Here is a 24,523-nt window from a genome sequence, read left to right on the forward strand (position 1 = left end):
TGTTATAAAGCAAGTAAGGTTTATAAACACCATTTTTGTCAAGATCCAATTGTGATGATGGATTTCATGAGGAATTGAGGGAAATCCTCAAATCTACTGATAGTTTTTGAAATGTGTACAAATCAAGTATTTGTATTCAAACGGAGCTATTTGGTGAAATTCAACTACTGATGAAGACCGGATAAAACTCTTCAATGACAAGTATTTTACGTCATTGGGCTAATTGTAATTGTTACAGTAGGCATGCATGGTTGGTTTGCAAATAGCAAGCAAACTGTTTTGTGAAGTCGGTTAACTCTGTTAAAGATTATTTAAATTATTATAGCCAAAATCATTACTAAATTTTAAGCTGCACTCATAGATCCCGGACATAAAGAACCGACTTGAAATTATTGAATGACCTGACTACTTGTTTTTAATATGTTATTACTTGGATGCAATGATCTATCAAACATTGCATTGCAAAGTACACTTGGTACCAAATCTACGAATACAATAACCAGGTTATTTAGTTTTTGAGTAGCTTAATTCGTGTACAACTTTTATTAGGTATATCTTTATCTCAATCAGAAGATTCAACCCCACATAGATTTAACGTATCAAGCAATATTTATCAGCAATATTCTTGACATCGTTTGTTATCAATTTATTATCAATGCAGATTGCAGAATGAATAGATATTTTTTTATTAGCTTGGGTTAGAAAACTTTTCAATTTGTGTCCGATATAAAAAACCGGACAAGTGCGAGTCGGACTCGCCCACCGAGGGTTCCGTACTTTTTAGTAAGTATTTGTTGTTATAGCGGCAATAGAAATACCTCATCTGTGAAAATTTCAACTATCAGGCAGGCTATCACGGTACATGATCATGAGATACAGCCTGGTGAGAGACGGACGGACAGTGGAGTCTTAGTAATAGTCCCGTTTTTACCCTTTGGGTACGGAACCCTAAAAATGGCTTGCAACAGGGGACATTATAAGTCATTACGTGATTAAATTGAATTTTGCATGGCATAGAAAATATAGCAAAGTATATTTTAAAAATGTACAGTAAAAGGAATTTCGACCTTACGCGAAACATTTTTTAAACCAACCAAGTTCGCGCCCAAAAAAGCACAAGTCACAACACAACCAAACGCCGATGTCTTTAGAGAAAGTCGGTTAACCTAAACCTGATATATAATAGACTAGGTTCATAAAACCATAAACATATTTAGAACTCCGATGCGAGTGGAAAAAAAAGGCCAAAAAAGTCAGTCCTTGAACAAAGTAACTCAAACAAAAAATCTTAGAATCAACGACTACTTTTTACAATTATGGGATCAAAAGATTAGCTGATCATAACAAACGATGTTCTGAACTCAACACTAAACACCATGAATATTTAATATACAAACTAGGAGCCAAGCACGTACAAAAGTGACGTAAACCCTGTTTTTTTACAACTTGAGTATACAAGTATCTATATGTATGTTACAATACAACGGACTAGGACAATATTGTTACGTCTGTGTAGCCGTGATAAACGAACGCACACATACACAGAATACCTACTTATCTCAGGACGCAGAGGCATTAGCCTCAATCAAGACTCGTTCATCCGATATTGGAATCTCATTATGAATACGATTACAATCGCAATTCGCAATACAACATAATTTATCGGCCATGTTAAATTTATCCATTGTTACAAGCGGATGATACTGAACTTATATATAGCCTTGAAATTTCTTATCGAACAAGTGACTGCTCACAATTACCAAGAGGGCGCGACGTTGCCAACATTCTGTGCGCAACTGCGTCTTAATTTTACATTTAGTAGGGCCGCCATTTTGTTTTAATTTATCAGATGCAACTCGCGAATTTGCGAATGATACGATTCGACGTCTTAACAGATAATCTGTCAGTCCCGGAGATAAACTAGAGCTAACATTTAACAAAAACTGCGTATGCCAGGAAAACCATGCCTATTTTTGATTACGTAATCGTAGCTCTGAAAAAAAGTACCTACGTGGTCAATGCATTCCAGATTTCATATCCATATGACATTTACAGGCGTTTCAGGATATCGAATAGAGACAGATATGGATATATGCCGATAGGTGTATACCGATCGTTATTGCAACCCCCGGACTATGCAAGGCATATCCATAGCTACCTATGTAGCACAAAGTGTCGGCGCAATATGGTTGAGGATACGTACTTTGTGCGAATCGGGAGTCGAGGCCAGGTTTGGAGCGCTCGCCCCGTCATCCCAGGGCAACGCTCGAGCCGACCCACAACCAGATACATCACAGATTCGTACATTTTAACGCAAATTCCACGGTATCGATCACGCACAGCCGCCATTTTGAACCGACACTGAGCGAGAATGGGCGCGCGACGTTGCCACGTCGCCCGTTTCCAATCCACACATCTATTTCTGGCTCCCTCCCCCCGCCTTGCCGCGGAGATCGGTAAACAGGCAGCGCACGGAAAAACATTCATGACTAGAACTGTATTATAATATGTATAACTACTTTGCGTCTTATTGGAACGCCTTATTGGAAATAGAATTAAAATCTAGTCGGCTGCGGGCGAACAAAGAGGTGAAGAGGGGAGGGGAAGCGACGCAACTGATTATGATAAGATAGTGTGTATGAAGATGTAAGTACGCAGGTGTGTGTATAGGGCGCTCGCCCGGCTTTCACCGGAGCGCTTGCGGGGCGAGGCACGGCCGCGCAGGACCGCACCAACATGTGCCATGCCATTGGCCACCGCAGAGATCGATAGACAAACAACGACGAGGACGCCGACCCACATTCGATTTTAGACCTTGCGCCGATAGTAACACGGGCTAGTTTGCATCGGCGAAGACTATAAACAAACTACCGCACGACCACACTGACGTCCTCCACGTAGATATGCACGAACACAGGCGCAAGCAAACGACGCGAGCGGACGGCGAAGCGCGGCCGACCGATGAATGTATATCATCAATGTATTATGGCACTTTTCTAGAGTCGAAAATCCTCTACCGTAGCGCGCCCGCGCTCCCTTTCGAGGGACAAAGGGCCGTTTTCACACGGAAAACAAAGGGAAATGCCGGTCTGACGATAATAATATTTTTTTGTTTATAAAATTAAGTTTTGAACAACTGATTTTAACTGGACCGCGCGATGCCAAGTCGTCTAGTAGAGAGCGCGCGGGCTATCATTATGAAATTTAGATTATGAACGCACTCTCAACAGTTTAGGACCTAAATAAGATATTTATGCTGATTATTTCTTTTACACGATTTTTATATACAGTTAGGTGAAACGTATGGTAGGTACAGTAGATGATAAATGCTTAGTCAATATGGTATTTAATATTGGCTCTTAAGTGAAATATAATCATTTGTATTGAAATAAAGCAATTATGTACACTACTAGAGAGCATAATAAGCTGATAATAGTAAAAGACGCAGTCTGACAACCAGTCACTTACCTGTATTTTTACACGAAACAATCTTCTTTCTTCACAATTCTCACGGCAAAGTCACTTCTCGTCAATATAGTCAAGAAACTTAAGGTATTTTAAGGATTTTAAACAATTTGATATGCACAAAAAAATTATACATCCCATATAGCATACGTCCTTCCCGCATTAAGACAGAACGCGAACTGTGGGTTTAGTTTGGGTCGGTTGGCAGGAGGGGAGCGGCGGGCGGAAAGCGGAGAACGGGCGACCGGGGAGGCAGAAAGCGGGCTAAATCTTATTAATTAAATAATATTACTTTAACTGTTTTGAAAAAGTAGCATATATCTATAATTCTGTTTTTATTTTTATTAAGCTACGTTTTAAATACAGGGTAAATTGGTATAGATTAACATTATATAGAAGGACGTTTGATTACACTTCCTAATCATGGCTGTAAAATATGACAAACTGTATTGAATTTTCTTTAATGTTGGTGAAAGGTGTGTTCATGCATACTTGTATAAGTGTCAATTGTTTAAATATTAATACTCAAAGGGGTTTTCCTATCATTTTAATATCAGGAAAATATTTGTTCTAAATAAGAATGCTAGACTGAAATCCAGATTTTTATAAAATTGAGAATTACAGAATTTTGTCCTTACAAATTTAAAGATGCGTGGTATTTTTTAACTTGAACGCATGATAATAATTAAGCCCAACTAAATAGAAAAGTAGATTACATTGACTTATTTTAAAGTAACCAAGTTGTTCATGTAATTTATTAGGATTATAATCTAAACTTGAAATCCAATCATAAGTCTTCCTTTATGAAAATTTTTTTTTACTGTCGTTAACCACCAATAGGAAAAAGGTTCGTGTATTTGACTTGAGAAGATAAACTTCCTTACCACGTTTGAGCGATTTTAGTGCATTTATATCGGTTTTTCACTGAAAATAAACGTTTTTCCTAACACTTATTTGCTCATTAATTACTAAAATGAAATTAAGTGGCCAATTAATAGTTTTAGCAGTGTTCATTGCTGTAGTATCAGCAAGAATAGACCCTAAAAACTTGAAGTGTTTAGGTGCGTATTTCATTTATGATTTTTTAAATGTAATTTTACTTATTTCTAATCTTAATCACACGTAAAATCCATTCCAGTATGCCGGACGACCTTCGAGGAACTGGATAAGGCGATTAAAAAAGTTGATAAGTGGAAAAAAGTAGATGTAAGTAGTTTTGATAATATACTTTCAAATTATTGTAAACATCTAAGTATGCATAGTAACCTGATCTTGTTTGTTTTTAGGGTTCCGTACCCAAAGGGTAAAAACGGGACCCTTTTACTAAGACTTCTCTTTCCGTCTGTCAGTCACCAGGCTGTATCTCGTATCAGGCGTGATAGCTAGACAGTTGAAATTTTCACGGATGATGTATTTCTGTTGCCGCTATGCTATAACAACAAATAACCCTCGGTGGGCGAGTCCGGTTTTTTTATGACTTGGTTAATTGGTATTTAAAAGTCTGAGCTTTTACTGAACTCGGTTTTATCCATTAGGTACATGTCGGAAATTTATCAGTCACTTATAAATGCTATGGGTGATGTTTATGGAAATTTAATGTACATTTTCGTACCATAACTTCTCTGGTCGAACAAATATAAAATTCTGTTTTATTTATAGTCTAACATAGAATCGAATTCTATATATTGGCTCACAGAAACTAAATAACAATATTTATAAATTAATTCTTTTAAATTGTAAACTTCAGTTACAAAGGTAATCTTTATTTATTTATTTATTTTAAATACCTAACATTATTTTTTTTGCAACTTACAGCAACAATGAGTACAATCCAGAAAAAATTGTAAATATAATATATTTGTTACTAGATCTTGTATTCAAAGAGGATTTAATAGGATAGAGCGGTACTGTCATAGTAAATTTTGTAACCACAGTAAGTTCACTGCCATCTAACGATTAAAACTAAAAATCTAAAAATGTATTTATATATGGATAAATGATTTTTTTATTTGCATTAATTATTTTTATATTATTTTGACCCATGTTCTTTCACTGATATGCGTTAAAATTGTTAAATAACAAACGAAACTGTCAACGCCATCTATACTAGAGTAGGCCAAAGGTAGTGGTACCACTTGATCGAGAATCAAATTTTCTTGATTTTTGAGGCACGTTTTTTCCTTAGACTGTATCCATCTATTACGGAGTTATATCTATCTTTGATAATATGCATGCTGCTGTTTGTGGCTGTTTTCAATAATTTCTAGAATAGCCAAGAAGATTTGTGTTGTGTGTGTTGGTTGTGTTTCAGTTTTGCCAAAAAATACTGCCAAACCTTTTGGCTGCCCTAAAACCAGGGCTCAGAATCGGTTTTTTTGAAAAACCCCGAAATAGCCCAATATCGGAAGATCAGCGCTGGAAGCCACCAGCAACATACTATGATGAGGCCATTTCATGGCGCTTTAATGTATATTCCTCCCATGGTTTCCAGGTGGGTAACTTCAGGATGGATGCCAGCGGAGACACAATGCAGGATAAAGTGCCAGCCCACAGATCCACCGTCTACATCTCCGAGATGATTGATGACATCTGTGAGTACTAGTTTATTGAAGTTTGCACTCAAGGAGCCCTGGGTTTGGTTGTTGGTACCGTATCTCTAGAATGGGTTTGTTTTATAAAAATAAAAAAATTACGAAAGTGCGCAGAAATTACATTAAAATCAGCATTGTCATTTCAAATTGTAAGGGTCCCCGAAATTTCCCCCTACGCAGTTTTGCGTAATATTCCCTATTGAAAACTCTGTTTTTACAGGCAAGAAAATGGACGACTATGTCCGCGTGTACTACAAGGCGACCGGCAAACTTGAGATCATGCAGCTGATGACTGAAGCCGGCGGGATGAACCCCGAGTTCACCAAGACCAAGTTCGTCACCGACGATGACTTGAACAAGAGCCTGGAGTACTATGTGAGTATACTACAAGGCGACTGACAAGCTTGAGATCATGCAACTGATGACTGAAGCCGGCGGGATGAACCCCGTGTTCACCAAGTTTGTAGGAAAGAAATCGAAAAAATAAAAGTTTAACCGCTTTACTACCTAGATGGCGCTTTAGCCCCCCAACTAGATATACATATTTTATTTATTTTATTTTATTTTTATAGGTACAATAACATAATGCAGGCAAACAACATTGTAAAATATTTCTTACATAAGTACTCGCAACCCCTCACTCAAAATATTTCATCTACAGATCTACAAAAACAACACATCATTTTATAATCCCATAACAAGAATGTGTCGCTTATACAACGAAACCGTTACCGAGAATCCGTCCTTAGATATATTTGAATGCAGCTTACCCACATTCAAAAATAAAATCCGCAAAATTTTGTGTCCATAGGCTGCGTTCATAATTGTAATTTCCGTAAACGCTTTTTGATTAATTAATTAATTGAAAATATTTAGTATAATTTAGTTTTAGTTTTAGACTTAGGTAGATTAATTACTAGCGCACGCAACTCTGTAAACTGGATCTTGCTACTGTTTATTTTACTTTTCTGTCCATAATCTTGTGTAGAAATGGCATCTCACCTCCCTAGCAATAAATTGTAACTAAATCTTCTAATCCTTCTGTGCACACATGCTTAGAGTTATAGTCTAGATCTGAACTGTATGCTAATATTGTATTAATTTCTGAAATTGTCTGTAACTTGTTTTGTGAGCCAAATAAATAAAATAAATAAATAAATAAGCAACTTACACATTACTTACATTACGATTACAATTGTACACAACATTATCGTGGAATAATTATTAAGCTAAATACTAATTTTGACTATAAAATCTTCTGTTATTAAAGTTCATAGTAAAAACACAATAAATTGTTAGCACGGTAAGATAATAAGTATTTACTTACAAATTTTGAGACAGCAAAACATTTTTGAACTTAGGTAAAGAAAAACTCAAAATATCAAAATCAATATCTAAGTTATTATATAAACGACACATTCTAAAGACGGGCGCATTATTGGATACATTGTTATTAGGAACCGAAGGCAAGGCAAACAATTCGAGGTTCCGTGTTCTCTTACTGTTGGCTCTGATGGAAACATAATCCATGAGGTTATTGTCGAGACCACCATGCACAATTTTATGAAGTGTAACAAGATCGACAATATCGCGTCGGGACGATAGTGATTGTAAATTATATGCTGCTAGTCTATCTGAATACTCAGGAAGCGATCGGCGTGTTTTATTTTTAGGGGAAAGATATCGTAAAAACTTTGCCTGTATTGATTCCAGTCTATCAGAGTGTGTCTTATATCTGCTATTTTGTGGCGTGTAACCTATGACAGTGCATACACAAGCCCTGGGTGACTAGCCAAGTTGCCAATCGTTTAAACTACGACAACGGAACGCTATCTGTCTCTCTATGAGACAGTCAGCGACAATAGCGTGTACTAAAAAGGAAATTTATGCCAAAAACATTTTTTTAGGGTTCCGTACCCAAAGGGTAAAAACGGGATCCTATTACTAAGACTCCGCTGTCCGTCTGTCTGTCTGTCACCAGGCTGTATCTCATGAATCGTGATAGCTAGACAGTTGAAATTTTCACAGATGATGTATTTCTGTTGCCGATAGCGGTTGTTGTTATAGAACAACAAATACTAAAAGGTACGGAACCCTCGGTGCGCGAGTCCGACTCGCACTTGGCCGGTTTTTTGTACTTACAATACAAATGATTTGTTTTATTTCAGTGCGAGCGTATGTTCGAGGAAAATGAGGACGAGATCACGTCACTGTACAAGCATCGGCCTCATGATGACGTCATGCCGGACGCGCTTAACGAGGTATTTATTAATTTATTGAACACCACGCGTGAGCGCTGGTGGCCTAGCGGTAAGAGCGTGCGACTTGCAATCCGGAGGTCGCGGGTTCAAACCACGGCTCGTATCGTACCAATGAGTTTTTCGGAACTTATGTAGGAAAACATCGTGAGGAAACCGGACTAATCCCAACAAGGCCTAGTTTCCCCTCTAGGTTGGAAGGTCAGATGGCAGTCGCTTTCGTGAAAACTAGTGCCTACGCCAATTCTTGGGATTAGTTGCCAAGCGGACCCCAAGCTGCCATGAGCCGTGGCAAAATGCCGGGACAATGCGAGGAAGATGATGATTGAACACCACGCGTGTATATTGTATATTGGTCCTTATATGAAAGCTGGCGCGGATGGAATGAACGATCAGGCAGCTCTTGTGAATTGACTTTAATCGTATTTTGAAGGTTAGGTTAGGAATTTGGAGAGAGGAAGAGATAGATCTTGGAATAGTTCCAATCCAAAACGCCCTAAGATGCTCGGCAGCGCTCCATCGGGTTTTAGTGTCCAAGCTGATCTGTAGACCGACCAAGATTCAAGTCTTCTTCAGTCGGTCCCTCAATGCTGAGGATCGTGACATTATGTCCTTCTGTTGAAGATTCGAGTCTACACGACTGTAATTAAACCAATTTTGATGTATGGGGAAACTTGGAAGCTGAACCAGAAAGAAAAGAACAAGTTTTTAGTGGCAGAGAGGAAAATCTAGCGGAAGATTCTGTGGCCTATCAGATATGATGGAACTTGGAGGCGTAGGAAGAATATTAGGGAGCTAGAGGAGCTGGTTGCGGTGCCCAATATAATTGGCGAGATCAAAGCCACAGGACATTACATTAAAATTTAATAAAAAGTAATATTTTCAGATCTGCTTCAAGCACGCAAAATACTGCGAGGACTGGATGCTGCCGAATGAAGAAGATACCACCTGGACGGAGGAGATGGAGAGGGAATACATCAAGGTGACGACATAGTCATTATTAATCATACATATCATAGTCATTATTAGTTGTCGTTTTGGGTAATACAAGTACAGGTCGTTTCACCCCAGGTAGCATTTATACGTCATTATGACGCCATAATGACGTCGTTATTACGTGGTTATGACGTCGCTGACGTCACTTTGCTACGCGGGACGAAAGCTGGCATGAATTGAATGAACGAAACTTTCATTTTATGAGTGACACCTGTATCGGTATACAGTCAGAGCCGCCATTTTATTAGTTAATGTCGTACACATAGATATTTTCAGTCACTCATTCGTTCTATATCGTGCCAGCTATTGTGAAATTTGTGAATGAGGGCTATCGTTTTTTTGCTCACTAGTTGGCGCCTCTGTTGATGGTGGTCCAAAAGACTAAAGAACAGCTGTCAGTCATTGAAGTGACAAGTGACATTTGACATTTCGAACTATGGAAAAGATCACCATCTACACTAGCGCCCCTAGCGGCGAATTCATACGCGTTAGCCCTCATTGACCTGATCCGCCTATGAACTGGAGATAGATAGAAATAGTTTCATTCCCATCTGTGACCTCCTTTTGCTTTTATTAGTTATGAACACCATCTATTTCAGCCGTCAAGCACTGAGTGGATACGATATTTTGTTAGAATTTTCAACTGTGTCGCTGGGAGTCCAGGGACAGATCACAGATGTGAATAGTTTCATTCCCATTTGTGACATCAGAGACATGATCACAGATGGGAATGAAACTAAGATTTCCCATTTGTCCTTGCGTCGTTCACGAATACTATAATAATAATAGCATAGGCTGAGTCCCTGCTTTTTGTTACACTATTGTTTTTTTTCTATTCCTGTATGTGTATTGTGTATGGTAAAATTATTATTTTATTCTATTCAATTCTAAAGAGTTAGTATATTTCCTACCCTATTTGTAATGAGTGAAAGTTGTATAAATCACGTTACGATTGTTACGAATCAATAAAGTTACTAGAAAAAGGCCTCAAAATTGCTATTCCTATATTTTTCCAACCGTATTATTATCAAAAAACCGCCACAATTTTCAAAAACTGCTGGCTGCACCTCAAAAACTAAAAATGTTTAGATTTTTTAAATTACTTAACTTTTAAATGTAATTACAGATCCATGGCCCGGACCCCTACGGCTTCAACATGGGTGGCATGGGCGGCATGGGTGGCATGGGTGGCATGGGCATGGGCGGAGTCCCCGAGATGCCCGACGGCCTCGGAGACGAGCTGCCTGAGGACCTTGAGGACTTACCAGAGGAGGAATTTAAAGATGAGCTGTAAACTGTGACGAATGGGAAATATACGATGGTTAATAGTCAAAGACAGATAGGAATGAAAAATGGACGTAGACAAAGGAATACTAAGACGCATAGATTAGGTTCAAAACTGCCAATGCTCAATACAGAGGGCGCTTAGTTTTTTAACTTCCGTAGTCTATGGTTTCTGTTTAGTTTTTAGATTATTGTATAAATCTACAATTACACAATAATCTAAATAACTAACAATTAATTTATGTCAGTTAAATTTACAAAACATGTTGCATATTTGTATACCACAAGAGTCCCCGGCAAGCTCGGCCGAATTTCACCTTCCCATACAAACGGAGTTTCGTTCTCATTTTAAAACTACGTGTTGGATTGTAATGAAACTTTGCACATACAATGACATGAGGTATATCTAGGTCTGTAATTAGTTTATATAGCTCCAGTTTATGAAACAAACGAAATAGAGCAAAAACAAGTTTTGTATGACACACTTAAATTCGCTGTATTTTTTTAACTATGGTATCTGAAGCTTTATAAACTAATAACAGACATAGATGTACCTTATCCTATTGTAAGTACAAAGTTTCAGAGCAATCTAGCTAGTCGTTTTAAAATGAGAGCGTAACTACGTTTGTATGGAGAACCGAGCTTGCCGGAGACCCTTAATAGTCGTCAGTCGTAATATGCGAATTAGTTTTGGGAAATTCTGTACTATAGTATAGTAGCTAGGTTGGTTTTACGATACGTAAACAGACAGGTTATTGTCTATGTGTTGTCTCGTTTTTGCAATCTTTGGTAAAGCCGGGTTGTTACGTGTGCTATATTACTAAAAACATGACAATAATATAAACACCGACAGGAAAAAAAAAAAAAAAACATTAGAACTATCAATTATTGTAATGTTTAGTTTAGTTATAATACTTATAATATTGTCAAACCTATTTTTTAATTTTTTTTCTCATCTTTGTATGAAAGAGCGAATACCTCCTAATACAAGTGTCAAATTTAAAAGGAGGATTCGACACCCAGGATAAACCTTGTTAAAAAATAAACGATTTTTTTTTTTTTTTTTGAAATATTTAAAGTATTTAAGGCCAACCAGGGTTATATGCGTCTTTTAAAGATATCTTTTAAACGGAACATTTTATAACTATTATAGCCTACATTAAAAGTTCGAACATAGAGGCAAAGAGGATATAATAAGATAAGATAGAGCGGTACTGTCATAGTAAATTTTATAGCCACAGTAAATTCACTGCCATCTATCGACACACGATTAAAACTAAAAATGAAGATGTATCAAAATACCATAAAATGTATTTAAATATGGATAAATGTTTTTACTTATTTATATCATTTTGACCCATGTTCTTTCACTGATATGCGTTAAAATTGTTAAATAAACGAAACCGTCAACGCCCTCTATACGAGAGTAGGCCAAAAGTAGTGGCGCCATCTGTTCGAGAATCAATTTTCTTGATTTTCGAGGCACGTCTTTTCCTTAGACTGTATCCATATATTACGTAGTTATGTCTATCTTTGATAGAGGGTTGCAATACTCCTAAAATGTTCCGTTTAGAAAATATCTTTAAAAGACGCATTTACCTCAAGTGACGCATTTATCCCGGTTGACCTTACATGTTTATGGATTTCGACTATTTTACATTCCAATTTTCATAAAATTGCCAGTTATTGATTAAAAAAGGCTTAGCCTTATTAAGAATTAGTGTAATATACAATTTTTTAGATGGAGTAGCTATAGGGTGGTTTCCACATGTTGAATTTTATATCTAAATCTAGTTAAATAAATAGAAAATGAGTAATTTATTACAATGAATTGGAAACTTAAAAAATATATGGGAATAATAAACACAAGACTTCAGTTAAAAAAAAATACTTCCAAATAGGAAAAAAATAATGGTACCATTCTATTCCTTACATTTTATAAAAAAATATATAATTAAATATATAATTACAACAATACTCTTTCATTTTAACAAAAATAAAACAAGAATGGAAAAATGAAACAAAAATGGATAAAACTAAAATGGATAAATTGTAAACAAAACAAAAGTGCAATATAAGTAAATTTTCTAATTAAAGCCTGTTAAAGCCTATTAATACACTTCAAGGTCAGGCGTTTGAAGGTACAAAACTTGTTATTGAAAATATCTAAATTTTGAAATTTATTATCATACATCCTGCAAGCTCTTCTAATGAAACCGTTTCTCGCGTATGAAGTTCGACTACGAGGAATATATATTCTGCTCATTGCCTTCTGCGTGAACGTTATCCACAGCTGGGAGGCTAAGCAGTACGCCTTGAAGAGTGTGGTCTTTACATCCTTGCTGCACTTAGAAAACCGTCTAGCGAGCATGTTGCCTCTGACGGCGAGGGCCCTCCGCAAACATTTGATCCTCAAAACAAACCTGATCGACTGATACCATTAATAAAAATCTGTGGAAAACCCTATTATATGTCTTCCAAGTTAAAATGACAAAATGCCTATGTATTTTATAAGAACATATATGCAGCGGCCGTAGCACGGGCGCATTGTTATCACCTGTCACGTTCTAACGAGTATGCAAGTGCGAAAGTGAGGCATAGTGACAGGCGATAAAAATGGAACCATGCTAGTACCACCGCTGGTCCACAAAGTCTAGTAAGATATTGATATCACAAAGTGTCTTATAAGTTAATAACGTTAAACGTTAAAAAACGTTAATAACACGTGCAGCGTATGGGTGTGCTATACGCAGAGAGCCTATGGAGCCCTCCGGGTCCAATATAACCAGGGACCGGACAACCCTTTCCGCGATAAAACCCTTTCAATGGGCGACACTTAAACACGGCTAACACATTGAAAAACTTTCCCTTTTGAACTGCAAGCCCATTCATACCCCTACCTTTGACTAACCCTTACCGAAAAGCTAACCAAAATAAGGCTAGCCCTTAATAAGGGTTACCCTTATCTTTAAGCGCTTTTTATAAAGGTTTCCCTTTGCGTGAAAGAGACAGGATTAGTATATATCTACGGTAGTGTATGAAAAGGAAAGAAAATACGTGCCTAGTCAAAGAACGCCGCCGTCGCCGCTGACGATCGCTCGGATTCGAAGTAATGTGTGCTTTATGAACAAGGTAGAAGACTTAAATTAGCACGCTTATATGCTAAAAGGGAAGCCCTTTATAAGGCTAACCCTTATAAGCAATATGCAAGGTGTTGGTGAGCGGATGATAAGGGTTTTGTAAGGGTATTTGGGCTACCGATTACTCAAATGTGGTAGCTTTATATAAGGGTTTTTAAAAGCAAAACAAAGGGTTTCGTCTGGCAAAGAGTATGGTGAGTTAAGCCTTATGCAATACCCTTATAAAACCCCGATAAGGGATAGCGGGCCGGACCCTGAATATAACAACGCGTTCCGGGTGCTGGTGGGGCTGCCCCGCTTCTGTAGCGCATCTGGGATGTTTGCGATGGCGCGTATGGATTGCTTTTACGCGACCATACGCAAGCGATGCTCATCCCTGGTGCGGGCCAGCACCAACCCCATCCTGCGCTCTATTGCGGACAGGTTTGACTGTCCATACTTGAGGCACTGCTGTCAGATGCATATGTCTTGCAGCCCATATTTTGTTTAACTTATTAATTATGTACTAACATTAGGGATAAGAATTAATATTGTAAACTAACAAATTTTATCAGTCATGTTACTTGAAAATAAATAAATTTATTTATTATTATAACGTTAAAAAATGGATGGAGAAAGACAATAGTATTCGTTGGATCGAAAGATTTATTTTGCATTTAAACATGATGAATTGATGATGTTTTTGACTTTGAGATTGTTAGTGGGTTTATTTAAGTTGGTTGTTCGAAAAAGGGAAAATGTACTTAATGTTTTTAATAAAATCATGTTATAAATGTGGTCGTCTCATTTTTGCTAGTACTTACACTTGCACTTACAATGGGATTGGCAACTGTCAAGGTTTGCAGAGATGGCGCCATCATAGCTTGCCCCTTTTTGTATGAGATTTGGCTTAAAGGGCTGGCATCCAGGACATTAAAAAAACAAAAATTTGACACAATTCTAGGGATTGACAGGGCAAGCTATGCTGGCGCCACCTGCTAATTATTTCGACCGACCAACCCCATTAATGTACATACGTAATGTATACTCGGCTCGTACCTTCCTACATGAAAGTGGCTAAATTTGGGAGTATTCTAGAAAACATAGTTAGCGACCAAAGAGTACACAGTAAATTCACTGCCACCTATTGACACACTAAAACTAAAAATGAAGATGTATAAAAATACCATGTAATGTATTTATATATGGAATATGGATGAATGATTTTTTTATTTGCATTAATTATTTTTATATGATTTTGACCCATGTTCCTATTTCTCTTAGAAGTTTGACGTCTAGTACAATCAACAAGGCTTGGATGTAACTGCTTCAGTTTAGTCATAAAAAAACCGGCCAAGTGCGAGTCGGATTCGCGCACCGAGGGTTCCGTACTTTTTAGTATTTGTTTGTTATAGCGGCAACTGAAATACATCATCTGTGAAAATTTCAACTGTCTAGCTATCACGGTTCATGAGATACAGCCTGGTGACAGACAGACAGACGGACAGCGGAGTCTTAGTAACAGGGTCCCGTTATTACCCTTTGGGTACGGAACCCTAAAAAATGGCTAATTCGTTGATGATATGATAATGATGAAACTAAAGTTTTACAGATAGAATGCGGGTTAAAGGTTTAAGGTTTTTTAGGTTTTTTTTTAAAGGTTCAAATTAATGATCAAACAAAAAAAAACCGTTCAATATCTTTATTGATAACATCATATCACAATTTCATCATAATTTCAATAGTGGCAAATACAATTTACAAAAATATATTACAAAACTACATAAAAACTGTCAAAAACCTATACAAAATACTAAGTAAAAACTTCATAGTAATATTTATAAAGTATTTTAGGGCAAAATGGGAATGATACTTTCCCACCTGTCCCCGCCTATCACAAATGGTAAAAAATCATTCATATCCGTACACGGTGAGCACAGATGGGAATGAAACTATTGCGTGTATTCATCTTAAATTTATCGGTCAAATTTTGCACAGATCTAGAATTACGCTTAAATATGAACATTTCAGGCGAAAAACCTAGGCAACCATTTCAAACATGTGACCACTTTTGACACAGAGCGGCCGGCGTGAATGTACACCCGCCATCAGATATATCGGAGCGGCCAAGGCGCTCACAAATATCTCAACACGCCTCTATTGTCGAGGCCGTTAGAGTGTGTGTTCAGATATTTTTGATCATCTCGGCCGCTCCGATATATCTGATGGCGAGTGTACTAAAACGTAAGTGGACTGGTAAATACGAAATGGTGCTTTCTGGAGATACGCTGGGTTATATATTTGAATGTGCTATTACAAAAGCCACATTACGTAACCACATATTATATTAACAGTTCTGAATTCAACATTTATTGTTTATTTGTCAACCAATAAAATATGATTCAGCGACGGTTACAGCTTACGGTTCAATTTGTACTGGTTAATGGTTAATTGCATTAACGTTTCGGCCAACACTACTCCCGTCCGTGTTGCTCGAAGTTGACAAGCAATCTCGTACATTCTAGATCTGTTTTTGCTAGTTATTAAACTAGCGCCATCTATTACTAACTATTGGTAAAATAGAAGTAAATATACTAGAACTAGACTAGCAACCTAGTAGAACTAAACTATAAATAAAATTCAAATAAATTCGTTGCATCGAACTTCAATAATTTCTTAATATTATTAATATTTTATAATATTTGTGACGTTTTCAATCAAAAGGTACCACATTGTCGCTTACCATAAGGACGAAAATTCCTTTTATCTGTCAGAATGTCCTTATGATAAGCGACAATGTGGTACCTTTTGCTTGAAAACGACACATTTAAACATGATAATGATAATAGTACAATTACGTATAGTATGAATTTTCTCAGATGATTTTTTCGGGCTCTGGCCCTAATCTGTTAAACAAAAGACTTTTTCTTTTAAGATCAAGCAACCATGTCGTTTAAAAAGCAACTATCGTGATAGTATTAAGGTTCAAATTTATGTGACAGCGCATTCAGAGAACAATCAGGGTGTTCTTTGCTTTGGAAATGACAAAACGTGTTATCTCCGAATGGGCGGTTTTATGAATTTGAACCATATAAGTAGAAAGGTAAATTTGCTTTTTAAACGGGCTTGTTCCCGCTACTTATGTCGGAGCTATTAGCAGTAACCACTGTATAAAGGAAACAATACCTTTTGTTTAACAGATTAGGGCCCGAACCCGAAAAAATCGTCTGAGATAATTCGTACTATAAGTACGTATAACGTACTAACGTCTTTTAATAATAGTTATTACATAATTATTAGTGGCAGTGCGTCAACAATAGGTACTAAGGATAATTTAAGAAAAAAATGCTCAACAGCGAAAATTAGACAACGAGTTTCGAACTCTTTACAGCGTTCGTGGTCAACGGGTGACCCCCCGGGGAATGGGGGGGAAGATTTTTTTTGTTTTGTTTTTAGACCGCGGGCCAGAAACAGATTTCCATGACCAATCGCCTCCCTTGGTGAGTTGAGGAATGGCAGCAAATAAAGTCTATAAAAACATTTAGTCACCGCCTCCCGCTTGATACTTTGTCAGATGATAGTTTAGATGCTATTTTTAATAAAACAAATCGTCAGCCGGTTGTATCGCGGTGGAAAGACCGTGTTACGCGTTTCGGTGGCTGCCATTCCTAAACCCACCAACGGAGCGGCAGCTGACGTTGACGAGGGTTCATCATACATAGCCGTTGACCGCTATACGAGTTTTCGCCCGGGAGGCGATGACTGACGAAATTTGCGCCTGGCTCGCGGTCCATTTATGAAGGGTCATATAAAAAGAGCCTCATAAATCTAATAGAACAGTTTTTTTTAATGTTCTGTTTTACTTTCTAAGTTTAATAACACTTAAAAATTGGTCCCATATAGCCCTTACTCATTGTCAATAATGACAATACAAAATGAGATTAAAACACGTTTATTATTATTTATAAACTAACTTAATTATTTAACAACGTTATAATATTCTTTATTATACTCTGAACACAATTATTAAAAATATCTTTGTATATATTTTAATCATAATTAGGTACTAATACCTCCTTCGGCGCCACTTACTTTGGTGACGTGGTATTGAGGCTAAGGACACTTAAAGGATTTAAGGCAACATAGGTATATTGTCATTGTATTTTAAGTAGACTTAGACCAAGATAAGTCTGCAACGATTTTGATAGCACACGCAGCGCAAGTGTTATTTTAAACGTCAAACTTCTATGAAATTCATCATCATCATTCGCTTGCCCTTATCCCATTCATTTGGGGTCGGCGCAGCATGTCTTTTTCTTCCATACCTCTCTCTCGCCCGTCATTTCATCACTCACTCGCATTCGTTTCATATCATCTCTCACACAGTCCATCCACCTTTTCCTCGGTTTATGAAATTATGACATATAAATATAGTTTGTCAAAAGACTGACTCATTTCAAACATAGACACAGAGACTCATACTATCTTTTTCTTACACTAGTACTAGCACCCAAAAGAAAAGGATGAGTACAGTTTTTTTCGTTCTTATTTACTGCCAATTTGGTTTGACCAACTATAACACTTGCACTGCGTGTGCTGTCAAAATCGTTGCAGACTTATCTTGGTCTAACTCAGGGTTTCTTAAACTTTTTGCAGTCACGGTCACAGTCATTTTCACCATTTAAACAATTCCAAATAAAAATTTAGGAAAATAATAAAAACCCTTATTTATATTTACTTTTACTATAGTTGGTCAAGCAAATCTAGTTAGTAGCAAAAAAGCGGCAAATTTAAAAAATGTAGGCTCGAAGGGATATCGTCCCATGGAAAATTTAAATTTCGCACCTTTTTCTACTGACAAGATTTGCTTGACCAACTATATAAGTTTCATTGTATAGCGGCAGTGTATACTGTATAGCGAATGCTTGAGATTCTGTGAGGCGATAGATGCTAGGTGCTCAACTGTTCCAATATAATTTGTCTATGCTAATGTAATGTGCTATAATTGTCGCTGTTATAAGTATTATCATTGCTGTTAGTCTAAGTTTCGTGACGCATCGGTTCAACTGTAATGTCATACATTTTTATCAATAAAATAAAATGATTAGAATTAATTATTCGAAAATACTAATTTGATTGGCCTAATGTGCAATACGAAAATAACAACACCGTATCAAATGTTAAAGTACAATCAGATATATCGAAGTTAACAACGGGTCTCTATTGTTTGACATAATTATTAAAAGTCATAATGTAATGATTGTTATATTATCATTAGTTAATTTGGTTTTTCTAACAAACGCGTAACTTTTCAGGATTGCCATAAAACAAATCTAACCTAACCTATCTATAGGATCAGCGCGGTTTGGTCTAAATGGCCGGAGGTCACGGGAGTCATCTGCGATCGCAGAATACCGCTTAGACTCAAAGGGCTAGTGTATAAGTGCATTATCCGTCCAGTCCTACTTTATGGCGCCGAGACGTGGCCGGTTCTTGGAAGGCACGTTCAAGAGCTTCGCCTTACAGAGATAAAGATGTTGCGGTGGATGTGCGGCGTTACGATAGCTGACCGCATCCGTAACGAGTACATCCGTGGCAGCCTCGCAGTCCGTGACGTAGCGGAGAAGCTCCAAGAATGTCGTCTTCGGTGGTTCGGCCACGTTTGTCGCAGGCCAGCTGACTACGTGGGAAACATATGCCTTAACTTAGCCCTTGACGGCCCCCGACCCCAGGGCAGACCAAAAAAGCTATGGCTCGATGTCGTGAAAGCGGATATGAGCGCAAATGGGCTTACGCGAGAGGACGCCCAGGATCGAGCAAAGTGGAGAAAGGCAAGCAGGAAAGCGGACCCTGGCAAAGGCCGGGATAACGCTAGGTAAAAGAAGGAGAAGATAATATGACAATCATTACATAATGACTTTCAATAATTATGTCAAACAAAGGGACCCCGTTAACAACACATGCTCCTTGCGGGTTCCCCGTGGGCGATGCTGTCGATACTCCAAGCTGGGAGCTCCACTTTGCCCGTGTGTGTCGCCGGGTCTTCTGTGGGGTCACCTGTCAAGTATAGTATGAATTTTCTCAAATGATTTTTAGGCCTCAAACCCTAACCCGTTAAACAAAAGCCTTTGTTTCTTTTATGTAGAGGCGCCTTAGTCGCGTGCCAAAGCAACCATGTCGTTAAAAAGCAACTATCGTGATAGTATTAAGGTTCAAAATGTAACAGCTCATTCTGAGATAACGAGTTTGGGTAATGAAGGACGATCGGTTGCCTGTGTGGCCTCAGAATACAGAGCTGCTACATAAATTTGAACCATATAAATAGGACGGTAAAATTTCTTTTTAAACGAGTTCGTTCCCGTTCAGTCAGTAGCGGTAGCATTGGTTGCCGCTGAACAAAAGAAACAAAGGCTTTTGTTTAACAGATTAGGGTGTGAGGCGTAAAAATCATTTGAGAAAATTCATGCTATAATAGTACATTATTGCAGAGGCCGGGAAAGGGCAATTCGTGGATGAGTTTCGATTTATTCGAAGAAGACGAATCCACGAATTGTTATTCCTGCCGAGGCATATATAGTGCTTTTCTCCTAACATGCGAGGAGATAAGGTAAAATAATAATTATTTAAGCATCAAGCATTACTCAAATTGAACCTTCACATCAAAAACAATTGCCCTCCTTAATGATTTTTAAAAAGTTAAAGGCATAACTTATTCTGCCATTCAGTACTATTCAATATTTGCGCAATATACTTATACTTGGTTGTATGTGTGTGTGCGTATATATTACCTGTGGGTATTCTATCGGTGTCGCCCTCTGCGGAGTCGTAAGAGCGTAGCGAAGCACTCAAGGTTGTGGTCGACATTTGCAGCAGCGCTGTAGCCGTGCTCAGGAATACTTGGTCGATGCCCTGCGACAAAAAGACATATACCACACCGCGTTTGTTTCGCAACGAACTAGAAACACTATGTAAGTCTGGCTAGAGCTAAAAAAAACCGGACAAGTGCCACCGAGGGTTCCATACTTTTTAGTATTTGTTATTATAGCGGCAACAGAAATACATCATCTGTGAAAATTTCAACTGTCTAGCTATCACGGCTCATGAGATACAGCCTAGTGACAGACAGACGGACAGCGGAGTCTTAGTAATAGGGTCCCGTTTTTACCGTTGGGTACGGAACCCTAATAATAACAGAATAAAACAAATATTTAAGTGGGGCGCCCATACAACAAACGTGTTTTTTTTTTCCTTCTAACTAATTATTTGAATACCTGGTCATGTAGGGCCGAGGTCTCACAATACTGCGCGCCGATGGAAGCGGCGTACTGCTTAGCTTCGGAGTACGGGACTGCGCGGATTTCGTGTAAGTCGCATTTGTTGCCGACGAGAGCTAACGCCATTGGTTCTGGTACATTGCTGAAAAAATAATACGGCGTTGGCGTTACGATAGTACATGACCCAATAACATTCCTACTGTGTATATGGCACAATTAGGACTAACCTTTGCAGTTCTTTGACCCAGGTCTTAATCGCAGTGAAACTGCAAACGCTAGTGATATCGTAGACTAGAAGCGCGGCGTTGGCGTTACGGTAGTACATCGGCGCCATTGAGCGAAATCGTTCCTGCCCTGCTGTATCCCATACCTGGAACATAAGATAAGATAACCGGACACATCCCTACAAACAAGTTGTTGTGTATGATGGGTGTTAAATCATCACCACTGTGTGTAATCTGTCAGAACCTGACGACTTGTCTCACATGTTGTTGGACTGCGTCCGCTCTCCGCTCTGCTGTCTGTCCATCTGTCACCAGGCCGTATCTCATGAACCAGGTTAGCTAGAGAGTTGAAATTTTCACAAATGATGTATTTCTGTTGCCACTATAACAACAAATACTAAAAACAGAATAAAATAACCCGGCTTCGACCGGGTGCAATGCTGATGATTGATGATTATATGTATAAACCTTCCTCTTGAATCACTCTATCTTTAAAAAAAATCCGCATCAATATCTGTTGCGTAGTTTTAAAGATACATAGGGACAGACAGACAGCAGGAAGTGACTTTGTTTTATACTATCTAGTGATTGCACATTACATGATAGCACAAAAGGCGGATTTAATGCTTCTTATTTTTTCCTAGTGTTTTTAAAATCTGCATTTGCCATTTTGTCGCCTCCCCACCCATTAGAGCAGCCACTGGCGCCTATTTTGCGTGATATGGGGGGTGGGCTAGTCCTGCCAGCACAGCTCCTCGATGAATCCTATCAAACCTTTGATGTTTAGTAGGACCTTGGGGAGGTCTCACGGGGATCTGAGATGTTTTGCCCTGTATGGGGCCACTCCGCTGCATGGCCCTGGGTAACATATTCATATTAATATATTGGACAAACCTGTAGTTTAACTCTGGCTCCGTCAACATTGATGTTGCATGTAAAGAATGATGCTCCGATGGTGGGCGAGATGTGTTTAGAGAACATCTTTCCAATGTAGCGGACCACAAGGCTCGTTTTGCCAACACCTAGAAAAATTATGTAAAAAAATATATATTGGTAATGTGAAAATACTGTCTATTCTATTAAATAGACAGTATTTTTCACATTACCAATAAATATTTTTTTAGAATCTGTACCTAATAAGGTACAGATTCTTTACAAACTATTGTGTTGCTTCTTACTCTTGTTTGTACCACCTTTCAACAAACCAATCAAAACGATGCTTTATTCCAAAAACACAAGGTATAAATTTCTCTACCGAGTAGATGCCCTAAGCAAGAATAATACTTTTGACAGCCAAAAAATTAGACATTACTAAATTGTCAAATTTGTAAACCGGTTATTAAATTATTAATCAAATAATCTATTTAGACAAACTATACTAAGAATTTAACGCATTCCTTGTAATATATACCAGTTTTTATGTAACTATACTCATAATGCGTTATATCACAACAAAGGTAAGAAAAATACGCACCTTGTGATCCTAGTACCACTATTTTTGCTTCAATCACTTTCATTTTAGGTATATTTAACACTACAAAGTTTTATAGGCACTCGATTTTGATTATTCACATCGTTGTTAACAGGATAAAGGATATCTAAAAGTATAAACTTCAAAAAACATGGAATAATAACAATACATGTTCACGATGAAGTTTCCAACTGTGAATAAGCTGACAAATAAAAATGTCCGTGTCAGTTGAGGTGTCAGTGGTGTCAGTTGTCATTTGCGAATGGTCAAGTTCGAGTTGGTGGTTGGCTGTTGACTTTGCTAAACTTTTATAAATAAAATTGAGTCGTTAAAATAATATGCAGCAAAATGCATTGAAATATGTTTGCAAATTATAGTCGTGCATTCTTCGTTCTTTTATAAATTCCTAATTATACGAATAAATAAGACTTCTTAATTTGGTTGGATAATACTATCGCAAAATTTGAATTTCGTGCCATCTACAATCGTTTTCGTGTACTATAACGCTGTAACCAAAGCTGACGATCTAGCTCAAATACTAAAAATAAAAATTAAGTTGTCTCTGCGGTAGCTTCATAGTGACGCTACTCAACGTTAGATGTCGCTGCTAACCACTTTTAATTTTCATTCTTATTTTAACCAATAGATGGCACTAGGAGTGCGTGAAGCAGGAATTAATGAGGGCTAGATAATTAATTTGATTTTATATCTCATAAAACCATTATTGAATTTATGGATGATGGCATTAACCCATACATCGCGTTCGCCCATCTAAAAGCAATCACTATTAACCTTTTGCCATAAAATATAAAGCCTTTAGGGCGTAAAACGGACCATTAATCGCAAATTATAGTACTTTTGTGTGGATGGTGGTATTAATATAGTACATAATTATAGCCCAATAAATAAGGAATATCGAGTACCTGACTATCAAATAATTTTATTTGTTAATACCTATCTCTGCAGTAAAATAGTCTGTTTTACTTTTACCATAGAGTATATTTTTACTGTAGAGATTTTAAATATACATATAATATAGTACATTACATTTCAAGGCCCTGAATAAAAAAAAAGAGATTTCGTAGTGTACTGGTACTGGGGGAGTCCAGCGTGGAATCTTGAGCGTAGCGAAATTTAAGTGCCTCGCCCAAGATAAAAATAGGTTTTCTACCGTATACAATCTACTTTCATCCTCATAACAACTCATATAATAAGAAAGAAAATATAATATAGTAGAAACGGGGTGAAATGAAACCAAAACTCGTAAGCGTTTTTTTTCTACTGTGTGTCCAGTGTGTGCAGATGCTACTAGGCTTCACATTCAAGAAGTTCTTAAAAACCTAGAGTCCATCAGAGCAAAATTTGGAGCGATTTAAATAAAAAAACCGGCCAAGTGCGAGTCGGACTCGCGCACGAAGGGTTCCGTACCATTACGGCAAAAAAATCGGCAAATAAATCACGTTTGTTGTATGGGAGCCCCACTTAAATATTTGTTTTATTCCTCTTTTAGTATTTGTTGTTATAGCGGCAACAGAAATACTGTCTTGCTAATCTAGCTATCACGGTTCATGAGACACAGCCTGGTGACAGACAGACGGACATACAGACCTGTCTTAGTAATAGGGTCCCGTTTTTACCCTTTGGGTACGGAACCCTAAAAAGTGAGGTCATATTTTCATAACATTTTGTCATTCCAAATTAGTTCTCTTGCCCAAACTCTATTTTATATAACGTTCACTCACGATTAATTTCATCGCAAATAAGACAGCGAAATTAAAATAATGGAATTTCTGTCCGCACAATCCTAATCCCAATGTACTAAAGTGAACGCACCCAAAGAA

At 37.6% G+C, this 24,523-nt stretch overlaps 4 protein-coding genes across 5 annotated transcripts in view; 2 read left to right on the forward strand and 2 right to left on the reverse strand.

Moving 5' to 3' along the window:
* The window catches only part of LOC134752602 (uncharacterized), a 77,633-nt gene extending 73,845 nt beyond the window's left edge, over positions 1–3,788 (reverse strand). The window contains 1 exon segment of the mRNA XM_063688272.1: positions 3,469–3,788. The gene's annotated coding sequence lies outside the window, so the exon portion shown is untranslated.
* Positions 1–24,523, forward strand: part of LOC134752816 (probable chitinase 2) — a 483,068-nt gene that overhangs the window by 292,234 nt on the left and 166,311 nt on the right. The window lies entirely within an intron of this gene.
* LOC134752697 (protein seele) lies at positions 4,308–11,266 on the forward strand. Its single transcript, XM_063688378.1, has 7 exons — positions 4,308–4,526; positions 4,604–4,671; positions 5,957–6,056; positions 6,277–6,431; positions 8,225–8,317; positions 9,201–9,296; positions 10,437–11,266. The coding sequence occupies exons 1-7, from the start codon at positions 4,439–4,441 to the stop codon at positions 10,602–10,604; spliced, it is 768 nt and encodes a 255-aa protein (XP_063544448.1). The 5' UTR covers positions 4,308–4,438; the 3' UTR covers positions 10,605–11,266.
* LOC134752723 (ras-related protein Rab-31) lies at positions 16,517–22,874 on the reverse strand. Of its 2 annotated transcripts, none has more exons than XM_063688411.1 (6): positions 22,686–22,874; positions 22,106–22,233; positions 21,215–21,357; positions 20,985–21,129; positions 20,502–20,622; positions 16,517–19,758 (listed from the first exon to the last, which is right to left on the reverse strand). In XM_063688411.1, the coding sequence occupies exons 1-6, from the start codon at positions 22,726–22,728 to the stop codon at positions 19,664–19,666; spliced, it is 675 nt and encodes a 224-aa protein (XP_063544481.1). In that variant the 5' UTR covers positions 22,729–22,874; the 3' UTR covers positions 16,517–19,663. The 2 variants fall into 2 exon arrangements, with proteins under 2 accessions (XP_063544481.1, XP_063544480.1); XM_063688410.1 differs by having other exon boundaries at positions 16,517–19,770.

Source organism: Cydia strobilella, chromosome 25, assembly GCF_947568885.1.
Source record: "Cydia strobilella chromosome 25, ilCydStro3.1, whole genome shotgun sequence".
Classification (NCBI taxonomy): Eukaryota; Metazoa; Arthropoda; class Insecta; order Lepidoptera; family Tortricidae; genus Cydia; species Cydia strobilella.

Excerpts from the sequence above, each read along its gene's own strand:
- LOC134752697 (XM_063688378.1), top strand. The coding sequence starts at position 4,439 with ATGAAATTAAGTGGCCAATTAATAGTTTTAGCAGTGTTCATTGCTGTA. Across the intron at positions 6,432-8,224 it reads ACAAGAGCCTGGAGTACTAT|TGCGAGCGTATGTTCGAGGA; the intron begins GTGAGTATACTA and ends GTTTTATTTCAG. Across the intron at positions 8,318-9,200 it reads TGCCGGACGCGCTTAACGAG|ATCTGCTTCAAGCACGCAAA; the intron begins GTATTTATTAAT and ends TAATATTTTCAG.
- LOC134752723 (XM_063688410.1), bottom strand. The coding sequence starts at position 22,728 with ATGAAAGTGATTGAAGCAAAAATAGTGGTACTAGGATCACAAG. Across the intron at positions 22,234-22,685 it reads AGTGGTACTAGGATCACAAG|GTGTTGGCAAAACGAGCCTT; the intron begins GTGCGTATTTTT and ends TAATTTTTCTAG. Across the intron at positions 21,130-21,214 it reads TGGGTCAAAGAACTGCAAAG|CAATGTACCAGAACCAATGG; the intron begins GTTAGTCCTAAT and ends TTATTTTTTCAG.